This window comes from Macadamia integrifolia, chromosome 12, assembly GCF_013358625.1.
Source record: "Macadamia integrifolia cultivar HAES 741 chromosome 12, SCU_Mint_v3, whole genome shotgun sequence".
Lineage (NCBI taxonomy): Eukaryota > Viridiplantae > Streptophyta > Magnoliopsida > Proteales > Proteaceae > Macadamia > Macadamia integrifolia.
The window spans coordinates 8,325,262-8,344,679 of record NC_056568.1 but is presented as its reverse complement, the minus strand read 5'-3'; the positions used below and the strand labels follow the sequence as shown (position 1 = coordinate 8,344,679).

Below are 19,418 nucleotides of genomic sequence, written 5' to 3'. Positions count from 1 at the left end.
TCTATCTGGATCACCCACATCGTCAAATGAATTTTGGTGCTCTTTCTTCGGTTGGGGGGAGAAATATGCTTATATTAAAGCAACAGAGGAACATACAGAGGAACATACAGAGGAGGAGTAGAACACCTAACTAAATCAAAAGAATCTGAAAGCTATAATAGAACCCAAGAAACCAGTGATCAACCGTCAATTATACTAGAAATCATGCGCCATAGAGGACTTGTACAGAGAACCCAAAGAGAATAGAACTCCCAATTATAATATCGTTTCTAACAACACGATGAGTATAAAGGAAGCAATTAGAAGGGCTTAACGAATTGCGAGAGCCTTGCAACATTTAAATAAGATATGCTAATTAACTCTGTAAAGCGTTTGGTCCTCGGTTCGATTTTTCATTTGAGTATCTACGATTTAAGTGGAGACCGTGGTGGTGGATTGTTGTGCTAATCTTCCCGAGGATTAGTCGAGGTGCGCACCTGGACACCTTGGTTAACAAAAAAAAAAAAAAAAACCTCAGTAAAAGATGAAATAAACCTTCTATGAGAATCTCTGAAAACTCCTCCAATTCCAGAGGGGCCAGGCGTAATGGAGATAATTTGGTATACTTTATTAGCCTAAACAAGAAATTGGTGCATCGCTCCACACCATTTTTTCACATGGCAGCTTAAATCAGTTTGAAACCTTACGAATCAATAGAACCCAAAGTCCCCAATGCACCTTTTATTTATTTTTTATTAATATTAATATGAATAATAATAATATTATTATTATTATCATTTTTTTTTTTAATGTGTGTAATACATTTGAGGTACCAAATTTAATGAAACTGTGCTCAAATAAGGTGCCTAACATTTTAGAAATAATTAGGGTACCTAAGCACAAATAGTATTAAGGAGGTATTTTACATATGATGATGAAAAAATGATCACAAATCCCAAGTTCCTGTATCTATTAAAAAGATTTCAGTTGAAAGGGTATAGTTTAATATCACCATTTTTTTTTATTTATCTTCAATTTAAATCATGATCATTCATTTAGCATTCTAAATCATGGCTTTTAGGGTACAGTTTGATTTGAAAAACTAACACGATCAATAGCTTCAAAAGGATTTTAATGGAAATGATAAGATTCAACAATAATGTTTTAATTAACATTTTCAAAAATTTGTTTTGAATCTTGATCATTCATTTAGTATTTTAAATTTATGACAAACACAATGATACAATCTAATCTATATGAGCAAACCATCATGAGTTTCTAATATATTCTAATTGAAATAATACAATTCAACCATTATATTTTAACATTTTTAAATTGTTGATTTGCAGAATAATCATTTATTTAGAATTATAAATCATAACAAATACAATGATAAAGTCTGAAGCATCCGATTCCATGATTAAAATATTGATGAAAGGTGCAAGGTGCAAAATCAAATTATTTTAATAATCTAACTACATTTTACCCTCAACCAAAACACTGCTATAATAATTATGGAAAAATGTTTTCTGAGCCACAGAGGCATGTTACACAAGCACCTCTCTCTCTCTCTCTCATACACACTGAAAATACCTTGCTGCTCTCTAATACTATTTTATACCTAATTGGTGTTCTCTTAGGGTGTCAATCAGTAGGGTCGGGCCGGTCTCGGTCGGGCCTAGCCGGACCTGGCCAACCTATGTCCTTGGACCATGATCTACTTATTTAAGGAATGAGTCGGCCTCATGCCGGGTTCGATCGGGTTCCAGGTTTTAATCGGGCTAATCAGGCTATAATCGGGCCTTAAACCTTAAACAGTCTTTGCTTTTCTTAGATTTAAAATACTTTAATTTATTTTGTTAAATCCTCAACAATTTTGAAAAGATATTACACTTAATTACAGTCAATAAGTGATAAAAATATCAATATATATCCTATTCTGTCCCAAAAAATCAAAATACCCTTATAAATGGTCGAGCAAAACATGTTGGTCCTAGTCGAGCTTGTAAACGGGCCAGACTGGTTGGGAGGCCCATCGGGCTTTACCCTTACAACGTGTAATACCTATTTATAAATGGGCCAACCTTAGGCCCGACACATTTAATAATCGGGCCGGTCCAAGTCGAGCCATAAATGTGTCGAACTTGACTGGGCCTACCGGTGCGAGCCTGAAATTGACATCTTTGCAGTCTTCTATATCGCTTGCTTGGAAAACCCTCTCTCAAAAACTAAAACGACATAGGCCAAACTCTTGTATGGTTGAACCAAAAGTTATAGCAGAGATGTGGACGCACCCATATCAGCCTCCTTTGGTGAAACTTCAAATTCATTGTTAATAACTTATTTTTACGTGTAAAGTCCTCAGTCCACACTCTAAATCACATATACAAACCATATCACATCTATATTTGCAACTTTTGTGAGGAAACAAAGCCTCAGTACAAAAATCACCCAACACTAGTGCCATTTACATGTAGAAGCAATGCACAAAACGAATGGAAATCGTAAACAACAATTACATAATCGCACACAAAGATTTGTGTGGTTCGACAAGATTTTCTATAGATTTTCTATGTCCACGGTGAGATTAGATTTGTTCCACTATCAATAGAAATAGGGTTATAACCGTTCATCTTTATACCTCTTTCAGATTGCTTACCAAAAAAAAAGTTAATAATAAAAATAAAAAATCTTCACTACAAATATATAGTTCATAAACAAATTTCTCGGGGGTCCCAACCCCCCCACATGGACCCACTAGTAACAATGATAATGCAAAGGGTGGGTTTATTCCTCCGAGCCTCGAAACATCTGGCCTCTTGACACTTTTCCAAATTAGCCCACTTTCGCAAGCAACAAAATACAAGACATCATAACCCCAACATTACATATTAGATAGATTTTCTTTTGATATTAACATGTCATATAATTGGCTTTAGTACAGTACTGGTTGATGCGGATTGATTCATGCCCAAATCAGACTTGCTTCAACACCTGAAAGCTATGGTCCATGTGGAACATCAAAATTGTGAAAATGATTCCATTTGGACAACCTTAGAGTGGTCCATTCAAGAATGATCCAAGAGTCATGGATAGATTAGGTGTTTGTAGTTTTTGAAAATTGACCATTCTAATTTTCTACTTGATGGATTTAATATGGAAGCAAATGAGATGGTGGAAAATGGATTCTTTTATTACTGAAAATGGAAAACTAAAGTTGACATGTTGGATTGAACACATGGTTTGGTCTCATGTACAGTCTCATCAACCTCATGGCTTTGGACTGCTTCATGCTTCTCTTTCCCATCTATAAAATCATGGTTTTCATATGGAGCTCTTCACATCCTTATTATATGAATGAGATGGCCAAGGGTTCTAGAGAGATTTTGAGGAAGGGAGGACTGGTAATCCTCAGGATTATCATGGAGAAGCTAAAAAGGAGTCTCTCTCTCCCACTAATAAGAAGATGGGATGATGATTATGAAGAATTGGGTTCTTCCATGGAGGTGCCACAAGATGTGAAGGAAGGTCAGTTTGTGGTGTTTGCAGTGGATGGTGGTGAGACAAAGAGGTTTGTTGTTGATCTGGGTTACTTGACTCACCCAGAGTTCTTGAGGATGTTGCAGCAAGCAGAGGAGGAATTTGGGTTCGAACAACACGGCGCGATCGCCGTCCCTTGCCGGCCTGATGATCTCCAAAGAATTCTTGAAGACCAGAGAAAGGATAGTGGTGGTGCTAGAGGGGAAGTAGTAGTTCCTTGACAGTTTCCATTTTTACTTGTTTATTTGTTCCTTGGACTCTGACCTGAAGAAGGGTTTAGAATTCAAGTCTATATTTAAATATGAAGCATGTAATTGCTAAGAATCAAGTGAATTGTATGTAGTAGTTTGGAATTCAATTCTAAAATTTCATGTAGTCTCCAAAAATGAGACTTTAGGGGTCCTAAGGTACTGGGCTTGTGAAGAGGGATTTCTTTTCCACACAAGGCAGAAATTCAATCTAGGAACAATGTTTATTGGGCCATGACTTTCCAAAGGCCCATACAATAATCATAGTTTGAAAACTTCAATTACAACTAGGTGTCTTCTTCTATTGTTCTCCCCCTTTTTTCCCCCAACCAACTCTCCCCTCCCCCACAAAAATAATAAATAAATAAAACAAAGGGTGTTAACCTATTAAAGTAATTATTTCTTAAACGAGGGCCTACGAGCAACTAGATGGGTGTCAAGGAGACAAATAGTGAAGCATTATATTTCAATAGATATAGTAACATGGACTTTTTTTTTTTTAATAAAACAATCGTTTTTAACTTTTACCATGTTACTAGAAATTACTTTCTAACAATGGTAACACCTCCTTCTAATTAAGGCATTTAATAACATAAGTACTATTTCATTAATAGTAGGACTTTCTTGAGATTTATCCAAAAAAAAACCATTATTGTTACTGGCGTGTTGAAAGTAAGATTTTATGTAATATTTAATAATAAATAATGATATTTAGTAGCGATGATTATCGTTACTAAATTTGTGGTTTTAGTAGCGGCTACATATTATTGTTGCTAAATGTTACAACCCTGGTTGGCAGTTTGATCGATGATTTATCATTTATGGATATTGATAAGATCCTAGTGACATCTTAGAATGACATAGCCTTAAAGTTAACGGCAAGATTCAAACTGAGGAAAGGCAGTTTCTGACTGTTGTTAAATTGATGTGAGGCAGTTTGTGGTGAAATTCTAGTGATAAGTAAACTGCTCCCAATCAAATTGGGGCATTTTTTTTTTTTTTTTAATATTCAGCGGCAATAATTACCATCGCTGATAAGCAAATTACTTGCAGTGACATATGTCAACATTGGCAGATTAAATCAAAATGTTTAAACAATAAGCAAGCTATGTATCCTGTCAAGTGTTATCTTATTCATACAAGAAGGGCTAAAAATGGTCAAATGACGCTAAAGCTTGACATCGAATTTGGTCTTTCCCATCTTTTCATATGCAACCCAATTAAGCCTTTCCTATGAATGGAAATCGCAAACAAATAATTAAATAAAAAAAAAAATTTGTACCAACTCCAAAAAATTTCCATAATTAGGGGTGACCCTCAAAAATGAAAATAAGAGTTCGTATATACCTCATTTTCATCAGAAAATTTTTAATAAATACATTCCGTTAGAATTAACTTGTTAGTGATGATGTCAGTAGTCTCATATTATCTAAATGGCCAAACTACCCTTATGGATATATAAACTCACCCTTATACCCTTGACCTTGATCTTGCAGTCTACGGTTAGGGTTTTGAACAGTGAATTGAGAATCAAATTCTGCCAATCATCCATGGCTTCTTCAAGGAAAGATATGGATCGGATCAGAGGACCGTGGAGCCTCGAGGAAGATGACTCATTGTAGAAACTTGTCCACAATTGCTCATTTCCTTTCTGGTTGCACCAACAACGCAATCAAAAACCATTGAAATTCAACCCTTAAGCGCAAATGCTCGTCCATGGTCGATGACGCCAACAACAATGCAAAAGCACACCAATCGCTTAAGAGATTGAATAGTTCTGGCTCAGATGAGGAATTCAACCCTTGCGAGGTTTCTAATTAGGGGAATTTACTATCACTCCCCTACACTTGACTTATATGTATCCTGTCAAGTGTTATCTAATCGGGCAGCACATGTTTTTTTAATTTTTTTTTTATCCTTTAGATTGGCTGAGATTGATACCAATCTAATACCGATAAAAAAATAGATTACTAAATTTGTGATGATGGATGAGATAAAAAAATAATAATAATAATAATAAATAAATAAATAATATCTTTAAGGATACATCAGCTATGTCAATATCCTTGATGATTGGATGAGAAAAAACTTGTAAATGATTTGGTTCAAACCATGTTTTAAACCAATCAATTTGAAAAAAGTGTAATAAGTTACAAGTGAAAATGAAGGATGATCTAAGTATTTAAAAAGAGCAAGGGAAAAAGAGATGTAAAAATCAAAAAGCAAAAGAGTATCAGTAAAAAAAAAAAAAAATAAATAAAAAGGAAATTTTAGTAAATATAAGCAAAGTGTAGGGAAGTGATAGTAAATTCCCCTTCTAATCATGTTTCAAGGTCTGGTGATACAAGCCATGCAACAACCCCTAACCAGCTACACACATGTGGCTGTGCCTATGGCCACTCGGTTGCAACAGTTTCCGCCACCCCAGCAGCAGCTTAATGTTAGAAAAGATAGAAATAAACCGTTTTCCTGTCATTTCCAATTTTGATTCTAAAACCCCATCAAATTCTGCACGCGTTTCCTATCCATCTCTTGCTGTGTTTCTGCGTGTAAGTTCTTCAATTTTATTTTCTTTTTCTTTTTCTTTTTCTAGTTACATCGCCATTTATAATCTTTTGTTAATCTCTAAGTGTTTTAATCCCATGGATTATACAATAGATTTACTGGCTCAAGGTTGAGAAATTTTCTCTTGGAGAGGTTATGATTTCGATTCAAACTATTGTTAACATATACAGTATAACCATTTCGGATCATTGAAGGTTTGCGGAGAAACATTTTATCCCTTTCAGTCCTGAGTTCCTTTTTGTGATGCAAGAGATGATAAAAATGGAAGTTAGGAATTACATCTGGGCTTGAGCAGAAAGGGCTGTGTCTACACGCTGAAGGGATTAGGAACGCGGTTGTGAAGCGTATTGGCATCAGCAAGATCGACTAGAGTTTTTGATTATCCTAGAAAAGGAAGGAGAGTTGAATGAAGATGGAAGAGAGAGAGAGTAGAAAGGTAAAAAAGTCATTTCACGTTTTAAGTTAACGGTGGTACAAATTAAGGGCACGATGAATATTATTTTCATTTTCAAGGGTCACCCCTAATTATAGAGATTTTTAGGGGTGGTGCAAGAAAATAAGAAAATTTTCCATTAAACAATGAAAGAAAAAGACTTACGTGGTTTGGCAAGATAGTCTACGTGACTATGCCCATGTTGAGATGAGATCTGTTTCACTAACAATGGAGATTACGGTTTGAATCGCTCGTCCTCATGCTTCTTTGAGATTACAGAGAATGAATTGTGGCTACAAATTGAAACCTACATAGGCGCACGTTACCGAAATACCCATGTAGCCCTAAAAGGATTTTCTTAGGCAACCCCCCCCCCCACGCTTCTCCCTGTCATGGACCGCCAGTTCGTCGAGGCCCCAATCACAAAGATAAAACGCAAGCTTCAGATCTTCAGGATTTTAACGACCCTTCAAAATCAACCCACAAAAACAACTAAAGGAATACAAGACATCATGACCCCCAACAAAATTGATTACTTTTCAACTTCACTTGATGCTCATTTTCATTGTGGGGATCATCACGGCCATCTTTTAATATCTTTGGCTAGAAACAAAAGTGGCAATAGTAACTTGTCACATGGAGAAAATGTGTAATAGTAATACATGTCGATAGCTATACCAATCTTGTTTGAGGAAATATCCAAGAAGATGAGATAAGAACATGGAAAGATGACACAAGGGATTTCATGACAGGTGAAATATTGGAAAGGCAATGGAAGCTCATGGCTTCTCTATCAGGTGAAGCAAATAAAACAAACGTGTATTTGTAAGTTATGAATGGACCCTTATGATCTATATTATCTGTGGCCCAATTCATGAAAATTGACTGATCATAAGATTGAATTGATGGGTGGTACGTACCCACAATTGACTCTTTTGGTGACCCTCCCATTCTTTTCACATTCTAGTGCTCAAATGAATTGCCTATAAACATAAACATCAAAATCTCATTAGTTGATTTCCTTCTTCCACCTTATTAGAAAATTGTGTAAAAATTTTATTCCATTACTGTGTCCCATATATAATCGATTAAGTATTTTTTTTGTCGTTACGTAAAATCAAACTTATTGTAAAAAAAAAATCTAAATATCAGAGGGATACTCTTTAGACAAAGGAGGGCCCCAACACTACCAGAACAGTACAAAAAGTATAACACACTACTAAAGCAAAATGAGGGTTCTTGATCATCTCTCTATCCTAGTTTGTTATTGTTTAACACTTTAACAATTCTCATTGTTAAGATACATTGATAAAGAGGAAAAGAGAGAAAGTCACGAGTTTTCATAATTTACATCGTAGGTAATCGACAATTATAGTTTATGGAGATCAATTATGAATGGTATGTGTTTTTCTACTCTACTTCGTGATTTATAATTTGAATTTGCCATAGGCTAGATCCTACACTCAAATGTAGAGACTTCGACCAGTTTATGCATGAAATATGACTAAATATAATTTTTTGTCTCTTTATGAGTAGTAGAATTTACTCATCAATATATCATCCCTAGATCATGAGCCAAACCAAAGCACAAATTTTAAAAATTGTACGAGACATCAAAACCCAATTGGGACCCAGTTCCCATTGCTTTTAGTGCTAAATCACTGTCCATTTAAGTACCATTGGATGGACTATGACTCCACAGGGGAGAGCTGTGGCCTTCCACTTGGTAAAGACCATATTCGGCCACGTTTATTTAGAAAGACAAGACAGGTCAGGTGTCAGTACTTAAGCATGGATTTCGGAAACATTTTCTTGGTAGAAATTATCTTTACAGCCAGGCTTTGTTTGGTTATCAAGAATGGAGAAGAAAAGAATTTCATTTCTTGACTTTTTTTAATTAATTTATTTATTTGTTTTTATTTCTTAATAACTAAACATAGCCTCACTTTGGACTTGGATTCTCTCTGACGCAACAAGGCGTTTGATGCGCATTCAATGCCTAGAAACATCTTAGGCTGCGTGCGACCCTCTTGAACTCCGTGCCTAAGCATTTTTGACTGCTAGATGCACGCTAGATGTCCTATTGCATCACAGAGGAATTCAATCTCCTCACTTTCTCTTCACACAGGTGAAAAATAGTTTTTTAATTGTGAGCCATTATGATAGGATAATATGCATCATTATGAGGGGAGGAGTATAATCTCAGATTATTAATGTGTAGCTACTGAGGGCCCGTTTGATAACGTTTTAAGAAACGCATTTCTGCCATTTCAAGAAACGGTAGAAATGGAACAAATAACGTTTGATAAAACTGTTTCATTTCACTTGTTTTCAGAAATTGAAATTGAAATTTCTACCTATTTATGGTTCAAGAAACGACTCAGGCAAGCGAAACAAGTAGCCGTTTTTGGAAACGACTCGTGGCCATTCTTTCATTGGTTACTATCGACTTTCAGAAACATGACTTATCAAACACCTTCAATTCCGTTTCTGTTTCTAAAAACGGAAATTTATATTTCTGTCGTTTCTTAAAACAGAAACGACAAAAACGTTATCAAACGCGCCCTGAGTTTATGACCATAAGACAACCTATATCTAGAGGGCTTTTGATTAAACGATGTCAAATGATATCAAAGTGCGTTATTAGTGTATAATTTTAGATTGAATTTATATCTTTTCTATGCCAAGTTAAATGGTAACAATTTGATTACTCTAAAATTAAAATTCTCTGTTCCTATTTGCCTTAGCAAAACCCGAAACAAATATCTTAGTTGAAAATTTTGTTCCCTTTTATAGTAGTTGACATGTCACATGATTGATAACCTACATAATAGATTTATGTAACAGCATGCGTGATTGGACAGTTCCTTTGTCTAAGGAGAGAAAAGTCCTCCAACAGTTAAGTTATTAGATGCAAAGAAGTGCATTTTTATCAAAGTAATGAGTCAACATCATATATTGAGACCATTAAAGCATAAAGTGGTACTTGAAATAATTATTAAGAGACAATTGATCAACTTCTTAAGAATATCATCTTTGAGTGAAGAATTGTACATTTTGCATTGAAATAAAACTCATTCCAAAGGATATTGGGAAAGGCTATTGGAACGCTGGTTTGTCGGAAATCTGATCGTATTATTTTGTTGCAAAAGTGAATTATGTTACTTTCTTTTTTGGATTAAAGATGCATATGTCCTAAGATTTATGCATGTTTGATTTTGTTTCCGAAAACGTGTTTTTTCATTTTTTGTGTTCAGAAACAAAAAAAAAAACCCCCCAAAACCGTTTAATTTTTCTGTTTCGTTTCACTTGTTTTTGGAAACAGAAATAGAAATTTATGCCTATTTTTGTGTCTAAAAACAGTAAAAAAGGGTTTTTCATGTTTCGAAAAACAAAAATGGATTTTTTGGTGTTTAATAAACCTGTTTCCCGAAACATTTTTTGTAAACATAATGCCACTAAAAAACTCAATAGTATCATCGGATGCCCAAAAGAGAGAGAAGGTCTGGTTGCCTCTTTTTAGGTTTAAATAGTTGAGAGTTTTATCGGGTACAACAACTTTTTTTCCTTTCAAATTCGTTTCTAGAAACAACGAAACAAGTCGGACTAGTTTCGTCAAAGTTGTTTCTAGAATTGTAAATAGACATAAATTTTGATTTATGTTTCTAAAAACGAGTGAAACGGAACAACTTTATCAAACGCTTTTTAGATTGTTTCTCCATTTCTAGGAACAAGAAAACACAGAAACGGAACTTTATCAAACGGTGCCTTGTTGTTCTGTTTCTAGAAACAAGTGAAAGGGACAAAAATTTTGAAAAACCCGATACTTCACTCGACAAACCCCAACCTCAACCTATTGTTGGAATGTGTCGCTATCCAGATGCCACAATTCCATCTTGGTTGTGCGAAGCTCACAGTTTTGGATTGCCTTAATCCTTTGAAGCTCATCTCCATCAAGCATCATACCTGCAACTCCAACTCCAACGTCATGCCTTCACTCGTGAGTTGCATACCTATAACGTCGTGCCTTCACCCTTGCCTTAGACCCGACTACACTGTTGAAAACGTTTTGGGAAACAGAAACATCAAACACTTTTTTACAATTCCAAAAATCGTTTCTTAGCACAGAAACGGAAAAAATCGTTTCTACTATTTCTAGACACATAAACAACAGAAAAAAAAAAAAAAATCAAACGGCCCCTTAGTTTCTTAAGGGATTTTTTTTTTTCTTTTGTTAGGCTCCATTTGGTATCATTCCAAAAAAACGTTTCTGGAGTTTTTTCGTTCTATTGGAACGAAAAAAACGGAATCTTCTGTTTGGTGCACTTATGGTCTGTTTCTGTTTTTTTGGAACAAAAAGTGAAAAAAAAAACACTGAAAAAACGAGATTTGATGGAACTCCAAAATGGAGTTCCGTCTTCCCAGTTTCGTTCCATTTTACAAAAAAAAAAAAATTCCCGATAAAAATCTGAAATTTTGAAACACCATTTTTTCGTTTAAAAACTGCGTTTTGACACAGAAACTAAAATTTTCGTTTTTGATACGAAACGGTGTTTCTGGAACAGAAACGATACCAAACGGACCCTTAGAATTTTTTCCTGTTGATGGCCTTGCCAAAGGTGGGGGAAATTGTCTATTTTATATTGATGTATCTGGCTTGCTTTACCGGTTTTCCTTTTTCTTTTTCTTTTTTTTTTTCTTTTTTTTTTTTCTTTAATACAAATGAACAGAAAAACGCTCATTCAAAGGGTGAAATATTGTTCCTTATAGGTGACTATTGAGTATCCCTAGAGACAATCAAATTAAGAAGAGACTTGAAAATGAACAAAGACAAGAATAGAGAAGGTCTAGCTCTTTAATTAACACATAAATCATTCAAATAGAAACATTTTATTCTTATTTTAGTAACTCTTCACCATAGTTTTACGGAAAAAAATCGTCTGCAATTCCGATCTTGTACAATTCCGTGAAAGACCACCTTCAGGGAGTGACACATGTATTGATACCAATGCAATGGTCCAGATCTGATTTAAATGTCTTTTCACTGATTTAATGTTTTATTAGTTATACCAGATCTGGACCATTGTATTGGTATCAATACACGTGTCACCGTCTAAAGGTTGTATTGCACGAAATTGTACGAGATCGGAATTGCAGACGATTTCAACCCATAGTTTTACTGGACATCCTATGGACACTGCCATTATTAACTTCCTTCTCCCAATGTCCGGTTAGTATTCTCTCCAGCTCTGTCGACCGGCAAGGGATGGTAAGCGTACCCTCTTGATCGAAACCAAACTCCTCCGCCGCTTGTTCTAATAGCCTTAAAAACGCCGGATGCGTTAAGTAACTTAATGCCACGACGAACCGCTTGGGTTCACCGTGGTCGTGTGCAATCACCGCGAAGTGACCTTCCTTCACATCTTCCGGCACCGGCGATGAGTCACCCATTTCTTCAAGCTTATCAAAATGGAAAGCTGATTTCCTAGGCAGTGAGAAGCTCTTTTGTAGCTTCTCTACTACAAACTTGAGCTTTACAATGCCATTCTTCTTCCTACTAAGGATTCTAGACTTAGCCATGGCTATGTTTATTCTGTTTTGGTGATGCTACTGCCTTGGCTGGCCTGCTTCATATATATAGATATAGGGAGAGAGAGAGGATAAAAGTGTTACTAGCAAGAGACCAGTGCATGTGAGTGACTCTCTGGCCTATGATAAGTCCTTTCTGCCTAGTCATGTCACCAGTTTTTAATCACGCTTGTTTTAATTACTTTTGGCTTTACTATTACTATATATGTGTGTGTATATATATATATATAGTTATATAGTTATTGATTAGTAGAGGAAAATAGGATATAAACAAGTAATTAATATGCATCTTTAGTACTAACCATAATAATAACTCCAAGGGTAGCTCACTTGGTAAGAGACCTTCCCTTTAGAAAACGTGATTCCTCTTACATCCGTGCAGTCACTCACACAGGGTATTTAGTGTTCTTTACTGCTTTCGGTGAAAGTTAAATGGTTCTCATTCAACCTCAGTATAACCTGGTCCATACAGATGTGGGGTCAGTATGAGTCCGTTGGACTGGTCAAGCCAAAGGCTTGGATACCTATCATGAACAATAAATAAATAAATAATATTTACTTGCTATTGAGATCTTAATTAAGCATGAACTATTGTGGTAAGATTTGCTATATATGGTGACATTGACACCATTCATGAAATTATTTGACATATTGATTTATTATTTTTTTGGATGATGACCGTTAGGGGTACGATATCTTGTATTATGTCACTTGCATCTATGTGTTGATTCCAAAAAACTGTTAAGAGGTCTTAGGTGGGAGCCCCTAATGAAATTTTTTTAGGACTATATGGATATTTTAGTAAATTACCCATATAGAGTTTCTTTACAAATTTATATTAAGTATTCTTTCTTTGTAACCAATCTGAGATATGTATGCAGATAAGCAGCGGTAATTCTATTCTTCACTGATAATCTCACCATGAAAATAGGTAATCTTATCGAAGCATGTAATTCTCCTTAGCATTGAGCAATTGTTTGTTTATTTACAACTTCCATTTGTTTCCTGCATTAATTATTTTAGGTTATCATTTCTACAAACCCTAAATTAATGGGAATGTGGCAATTATCTAATTAAGTTCTGTCTTCCTAAATAATGAACATGTCTCGAACCTTCAGGAGAGAAACAGTAGCAGTGGATCATTAATTTTGTATGAATCTTTTTATGGGTATATTGGTATAAGTTCTGTCATGACATTGATGAGTCCAGACATGTCTTAGCCTCTTCCTCAGGTCCTCAGCCCACTTGAAAGAACTTTTCCTTCAAATGGGTGGCCATGCCACTGCATAAGTGTTCTAATCTAGATTCCTCTAGACATTCATGAGTCATGACCTCACTCTTATAAGCAAGTCCCTCCACAAGAAGGTAATCTAGTCAGGTAAGAACATAAATAGCACAATCAATCCACAAGTTATGAGGAATGAATTCAATGCCAGATAAGGATTTGATTCTTTGGTATTTATAGATACCAAGAACAAGCAAAGAATGATTCTTAAACAAAGATTATAGGCAAGGATTCTGTATATATAACATTTCGGTTAACCGTAGGATAATGATATAAGTGAATAAATGCAATAAGGAAGAACCATCTCTTTTGGATTTAATTATCATGACATATCACAATCACAATATGATGCCATTAAATCAAATTGGATTAATTAACCTTCATTCACATTGAAGTTAGAGGGGGTACTCCTTTGCTGAGTACACCACAGTTATTTATTATTATTTTTTTTTTTTGGGTGCAAAGGTTCAAGGGCCTATAAGATACCGTACAAGACCCATGCTATGTTTGGTAGCCAAGAGAAGAAAAGAAAAGAAAAGAAAGGAAAAAAGAATCTAGAAAAGAAAAGAAAAGAAAAGAGAAGAAAAGAAATGAAATGGTAAGAAAATAAAAAGATTATGTATGTTTGGCTACCAAGAGAAGAAAAGAAAATAAAAGAAAAAAATTCAAAAAATTTTGAATTTTAGGAGAGAGATAGACACATAGGAAATCATTGTGTAATCATTATTTTTTGTCTTATTATTTTTTCATATGTTCTCATGTTTTCTTGTGTTTTTGGCAAGAAAATATTTGGAGGAACAATAGAAAACTTCACAATTCCCAAGAATAATTTTGAATTTGAAAAGGTGAATCTTCTCTTGGGTGAAGACATACCAAATGCAAAGAAAAATTCTTCACCCAAAGAAAAAAGTACAAATTTTGTACTTTTTCCTTTTCTTTTCTTTTCTTTTCTTGGCTACCAAACACAGCCTAAGGGGTCAGCAAGGACAAGAGGGGCCATACTTTTGGAAAAACAATTAAACTAGTATATAATAGTATCTTGACATAGATGTCGTCAAGAGGACTTAATACGTCGATCAAGTCCTTGAGCATTCTCCCAAGGAGCAGTACAGGCCAAATCACCAAAGCAAGCCCTAGATTGGTGACTTCTATTTGCTATTGTGGCTATCAATGACCATTATATCAACATGAAGAATGCATTACTTCATGGAGAATTCTAGGGCCTGATTATATAAAACAGCTAGTGCGTCAGAACTACCAAGCAAGTCCTTACACGCACATTCGTATATCAGTCATAAGGTAGACAGAGATACTGGATACCATTTTCCGCAAGATGAGCTAGTGCTTGCTATATTTGCACTTTGTATGTGGTGTTTTGATTCTTTGCACCATAAGAAACTAATGAGGAACTCAGAAAAGCATTAGAGTAGCCATAAAAGGGGGGCATTCCTTGTTTTGGGTGATTATTAAAGAGTCAATATAGAAGGGAACCTTGTGTTGATGCCTAAAAATATTCACCCACTCAACTAGATGGTTAAAGAAACACTAAATGGAATTTGAGGTGGGTCCATCCAACCAAGGCATAGATAAGGTTTTAGAGATGATGGATGAGGTGTGCATGGGATAGCTTCAGTCATGGTAAAAGAAGGCAAAAGATAATATTGACTGAGGGAATTTAATGGAAGAGGTGAAAGAATGAGGATGTGGTTGAATAAGGTGCAGGTGATAGAAAGGATAAGCTTTGTATAGACCATTCGTTGAGAATAAGACATCTTGGAAACAAGGGGATTAGTAAGGATTCATGATAGGGGGACCAAGTGTCCTATATATTTTCAGTCATCAAGGTAGAAAAGATGAAGCAGCGACAAAGGTAGTTTAAAACCCAAGTGGTGGACTATTGAACTAACTAAGCTCATACCTAGGTCTCTTACTGTCTTGTATTGTTGTATTATATATTAGTATTTTATATATAAAAGTAAGTTTTAAAAAATAACTTATTCCCTTGTTTATTTTACCTTTTACCTTTTATTTTTTTATCTTTGATTTTGAGTCTAAAGCTTCAAATATTTTGGAAGGAAGTTTTGAATGAAAATTCAAAAACTGTTGTGCAAAAGCTGAAGTCTTATATTAAAAAGCTAAGATATTTAGTCCCACATTAGTTTAAGAGGAGTAAAAATTAAAAGTATATATATAGTCTTGTTACTTAAGGGTCGAAGCCCTGAGGAATTCTCCCACTTCTCATGTGTGTGAGGGTTTTCTGGGGCTTTTGAATCGCATGTGTCAAGCCTGGTTGGGGTTGTGATTGTGGTTGGGGTCAGAGTCAGATATGGGTATATAGGTATATATACGTGCAGAAATATATACATGGTGTACAATTAGCACCCATACATATGTATATACAGAGTATTGTCACTGACAGTAGACATGTTTTTCTCTCTGTTTTGTGACTGAATGCATAAAACCATACTTTGTGAGCGTAACCTGCCTCTCCCAAAGGATCAGAGTTTGTGTACAATCAAACAGAGATCATTGGTCATTTTATCTTTGAGGTAAGACGTAGGAATCCCCAATTTTACCTTTGTAGGGGGTTTCAAACCTTAAGGAGAGTATCCACTTCTGATACGACTTAACATGTTTGGTTTATTGCATTATACATATGTGCGGGTCTTCAACAGTTCGTCTACTACAATCCAGAATTACATCTCAATAATATCGGCTTTGTAATTTTCAACATCTTGTACATATTTTCTAACATGTATTATGCGATTTGGGAAAAATTTTAGGATTTACATAGTAATTCCAGAAATTTGTCTCTCTTTATTTTCACTTTAAATTGGTAACAATGGAGAATTATTTTTAAACAGAAAGGCAAGAGGAACAGATCTTATAACTTTTTTCTCCTTTGTTAGTAGAGTCTACTCTCATCTCTCTGTGGATGTAGGCACCTTACCAATCCACATATATCTTTGTGTTGTGATTGCTTGATTTTTTTCTTTCTGTTACATTATGTTTTTTGCATCGGTTGTAGGTTTTAGTTTCTACATCTTGGGCATTGAAATCCATTAGTCCTCGTTTGTCTGACAGATAAAAAGGAGTGAGAAACTTGTGAGGGTGGATCCTACATGTTATGGTTTTGTTGACAATGAAAGAGAATGAAAAGAAATAATGGAATATATAATTTTTAATGGGATGGTATTCTATGGAAAAGAGAGGAAATAGAAAGAGCGAAATGATTTTAAAAGTGATAAAAAAATGTTAAGTGTCACATCACCAGATAACAACCATTGCATTAAATGACCTTGTCTGGTAAAATTCCACTGGATCGAATTTCTCTCCATAGAACTCATGGATCATAAAGTGATCTCATAGCTGGGGTGACCTTGAGACGTGTGCTCAGGTCCTCCCAGTTGTGGGATCACTCTATGGTCCACGGGCTCTATGGAGAGGATCCGGATCCAAACTCCTATTGATAGGCCAGTGGACTCAAGTCATTTGTAGTACCAAAGAATAGGAAGATGAAGGCCCCTATCGTCATGATCAAAGAAGTTTCTATGCACTCTACATCTCCCGGAGTAGCATATCACCCCTTGTTAGCATTCCATTCCCTGCTCTCCGAAGATCAATAGTTAACCCAGCCTGCCTTCCTTTGAAGCTGCTTTGACTCTCTTGCCCTAGTTTACTCTCAAGTCCAATATGTGTTTTCTTCCTCGGTTAGTCAAACACTCATATTTATGGTATTTTATGAGAAACAACTACAAATTAGTGAGTTATCCACCTTCTTTTTTTTTTCTTTTCACTCTTTTTCATCGAACAAACAGGGCTTTAAATAAAGAAAACAACAATGAAAAATACACTAGAAAATATATTTAGGGACATGTGGTTAGACTATCTTCTATAGATTCTTTTGTTGGGGATTCTTTACCATATTAAACATATGAATAACCCTATAGTGTTTAGAATACAAGAATCATCAACCAATCATAAATGATTAATCATGGGTGTAGTCCCTAAACCAAGAACAATAAAGTATCCCATCTTAAAATACATAACCATATAGATTTACCATATCTATAATAATCAATAGGACAATCATGACATGAACCATAAATGGGAATAAAGAAGTACCTGTGTCCCATGAACATAGATCATGAACCTCTGTCCCATGTGGTTAAACATTACTCCCATGAAGATGACAATGACGAACTACGCAAGTGGAGTCCTTCTACTGAGATCTTCTGCAGCCTCTTACTCTAGGGCTTCCTCTCTTTCTGTGCACTTGCTCTTGTGAGAAAGCCGTGCTCCCAAAATCAATAAGGCATTAAGTAAAGTAATGGCTGCAGGGACCGTCAGTATTCTATTTATAATAGAATCCCTAAAACCCTATTCCACTCTCACAATGGAAAGAACTAGGAGTTTTCTAATCAGAATAAGTCTATAATTGCTTGGGCCCAATGGATCAATCGGTATCAGTTAAGCCCACATAAAAATCCTAACATCTTTTACGTTAGCAGCTTCAAGAATCAGGATAAAATTAAAAAGACCAAGTATTTTTCTATTTGCTTGTCAACAAACGCATTTAAAATGGCAAAAAAACAGGAACAGTGTTTTTAAGAAATTATTTTCCTAACATTAAACATTCAGAGGAGGGATTGTAACATATGCCTGATTCTGTTTTTACCTGGTAACAACTGATCTACTTATTGGAGAGGCAGAAAAAGAGAGAAGCCCTAAGAAAAAATTTACAGGTAATAAAGTAATATCTCATTGATTTAAACAAAGAATTACAATCTAAATAAATAGTGTCCAAACAGACTCATATCCTTCTAATATTTCTCTCCATACATAATGTCAAATCTGGATGGATATGCAAAGCTCCATGCCAAGGACAGATTTGTCCTCTATTTTACCCACATGCATAGGCAAAGATAGATAAACCAATATATATTGAGCAAGAAATCGCTATCCTAGTTGAGTGGCCTCTGCATCAGAGCAGGGGGCCAATGAGAATGTATATAAAGGGATCAACATAAATGGGATTTTTGTTTCCACAACAAGTTACAAATGATAATTCCACATGCCCCTGTGTTCACCTAACATGTAGCTTTCTTTTTCTCACCTATATATATCTTACAAAACCATTAAGGAATCTATATCCGATCAAGAAAGCCATCATAATGAAGAACTACACACCCTAAAATTGATGTGCTCCTACAAGCTACAACAATGCTTAGAGAGAGGAATAAGGCTACAAAATACTTGGTGCCCAACACAGCTGGAGAGGATCTGAATCCACACATAACTGAAATCTAGTGAAGCTGAGTTGTTAAAGTGAGAAATGGGGTTGCACTTTTTAAGATAAGATGGCAGCAAAATCGGCTTAGATATTTATGGGACAAAAGTAAGGGTAGGGTAAGTCTCCCTCCATGAGGCTGGCTATCGTGTCTACATGCAACACAAAGGGGCCGCACCTGGTTCGGTTGGTAGGTTTACTCCCATGTGATAATAAATTAATTCAATACGTCTAAGTTGTACTCAAGTGATGAACATGCATGGTAATTGGTAAGGTATATCCTTTGGGGACATGGGGTTTCTTTAGAGAAGGAAACAATCCTACCTATCACTACCTGGTCATTTGGCTCCTGCACCAGCATGGGATCAATGAGGGTATGTGTAAAGACATCAATAGAAAGCAGATAGTTTTTTTTTATTTCATAAGAGCCGGGCTGTCATTTCACCCCATGTGTTTGGGTACAAAGCAACGACAGTTGATAACTTGGAA

At 35.4% G+C, this 19,418-nt stretch overlaps 2 protein-coding genes across 2 annotated transcripts; one reads left to right on the top strand and one right to left on the bottom strand.

The window, feature by feature from the left end:
• The first annotated feature begins 3,329 nt into the window (after nucleotides 1-3,329).
• Nucleotides 3,330-4,100, top strand: LOC122057154 (auxin-induced protein X10A-like). The gene has a single exon (XM_042619166.1). The coding sequence runs from the start codon at nucleotides 3,333-3,335 to the stop codon at nucleotides 3,738-3,740; it is 408 nt and encodes a 135-aa protein (XP_042475100.1). The 5' UTR covers nucleotides 3,330-3,332; the 3' UTR covers nucleotides 3,741-4,100.
• Nucleotides 4,101-11,861: 7,761 nt separating this feature from the next.
• Nucleotides 11,862-12,352, bottom strand: LOC122057196 (auxin-responsive protein SAUR50-like). Its single transcript, XM_042619220.1, has one exon. The coding sequence runs from the start codon at nucleotides 12,343-12,345 to the stop codon at nucleotides 11,929-11,931; it is 417 nt and encodes a 138-aa protein (XP_042475154.1). The 5' UTR covers nucleotides 12,346-12,352; the 3' UTR covers nucleotides 11,862-11,928.
• Nucleotides 12,353-19,418: the final 7,066 nt, after the last annotated feature.

Bases quoted from the DNA above. Each gene is read 5' to 3' on its own strand.
- LOC122057154 (XM_042619166.1), top strand. From the start codon at position 3,333: ATGAATGAGATGGCCAAGGGTTCTAGAGAGATTTTGAGGAAGGGAGGA.
- LOC122057196 (XM_042619220.1), bottom strand. From the start codon at position 12,345: ATGGCTAAGTCTAGAATCCTTAGTAGGAAGAAGAATGGCATTGTAAAG.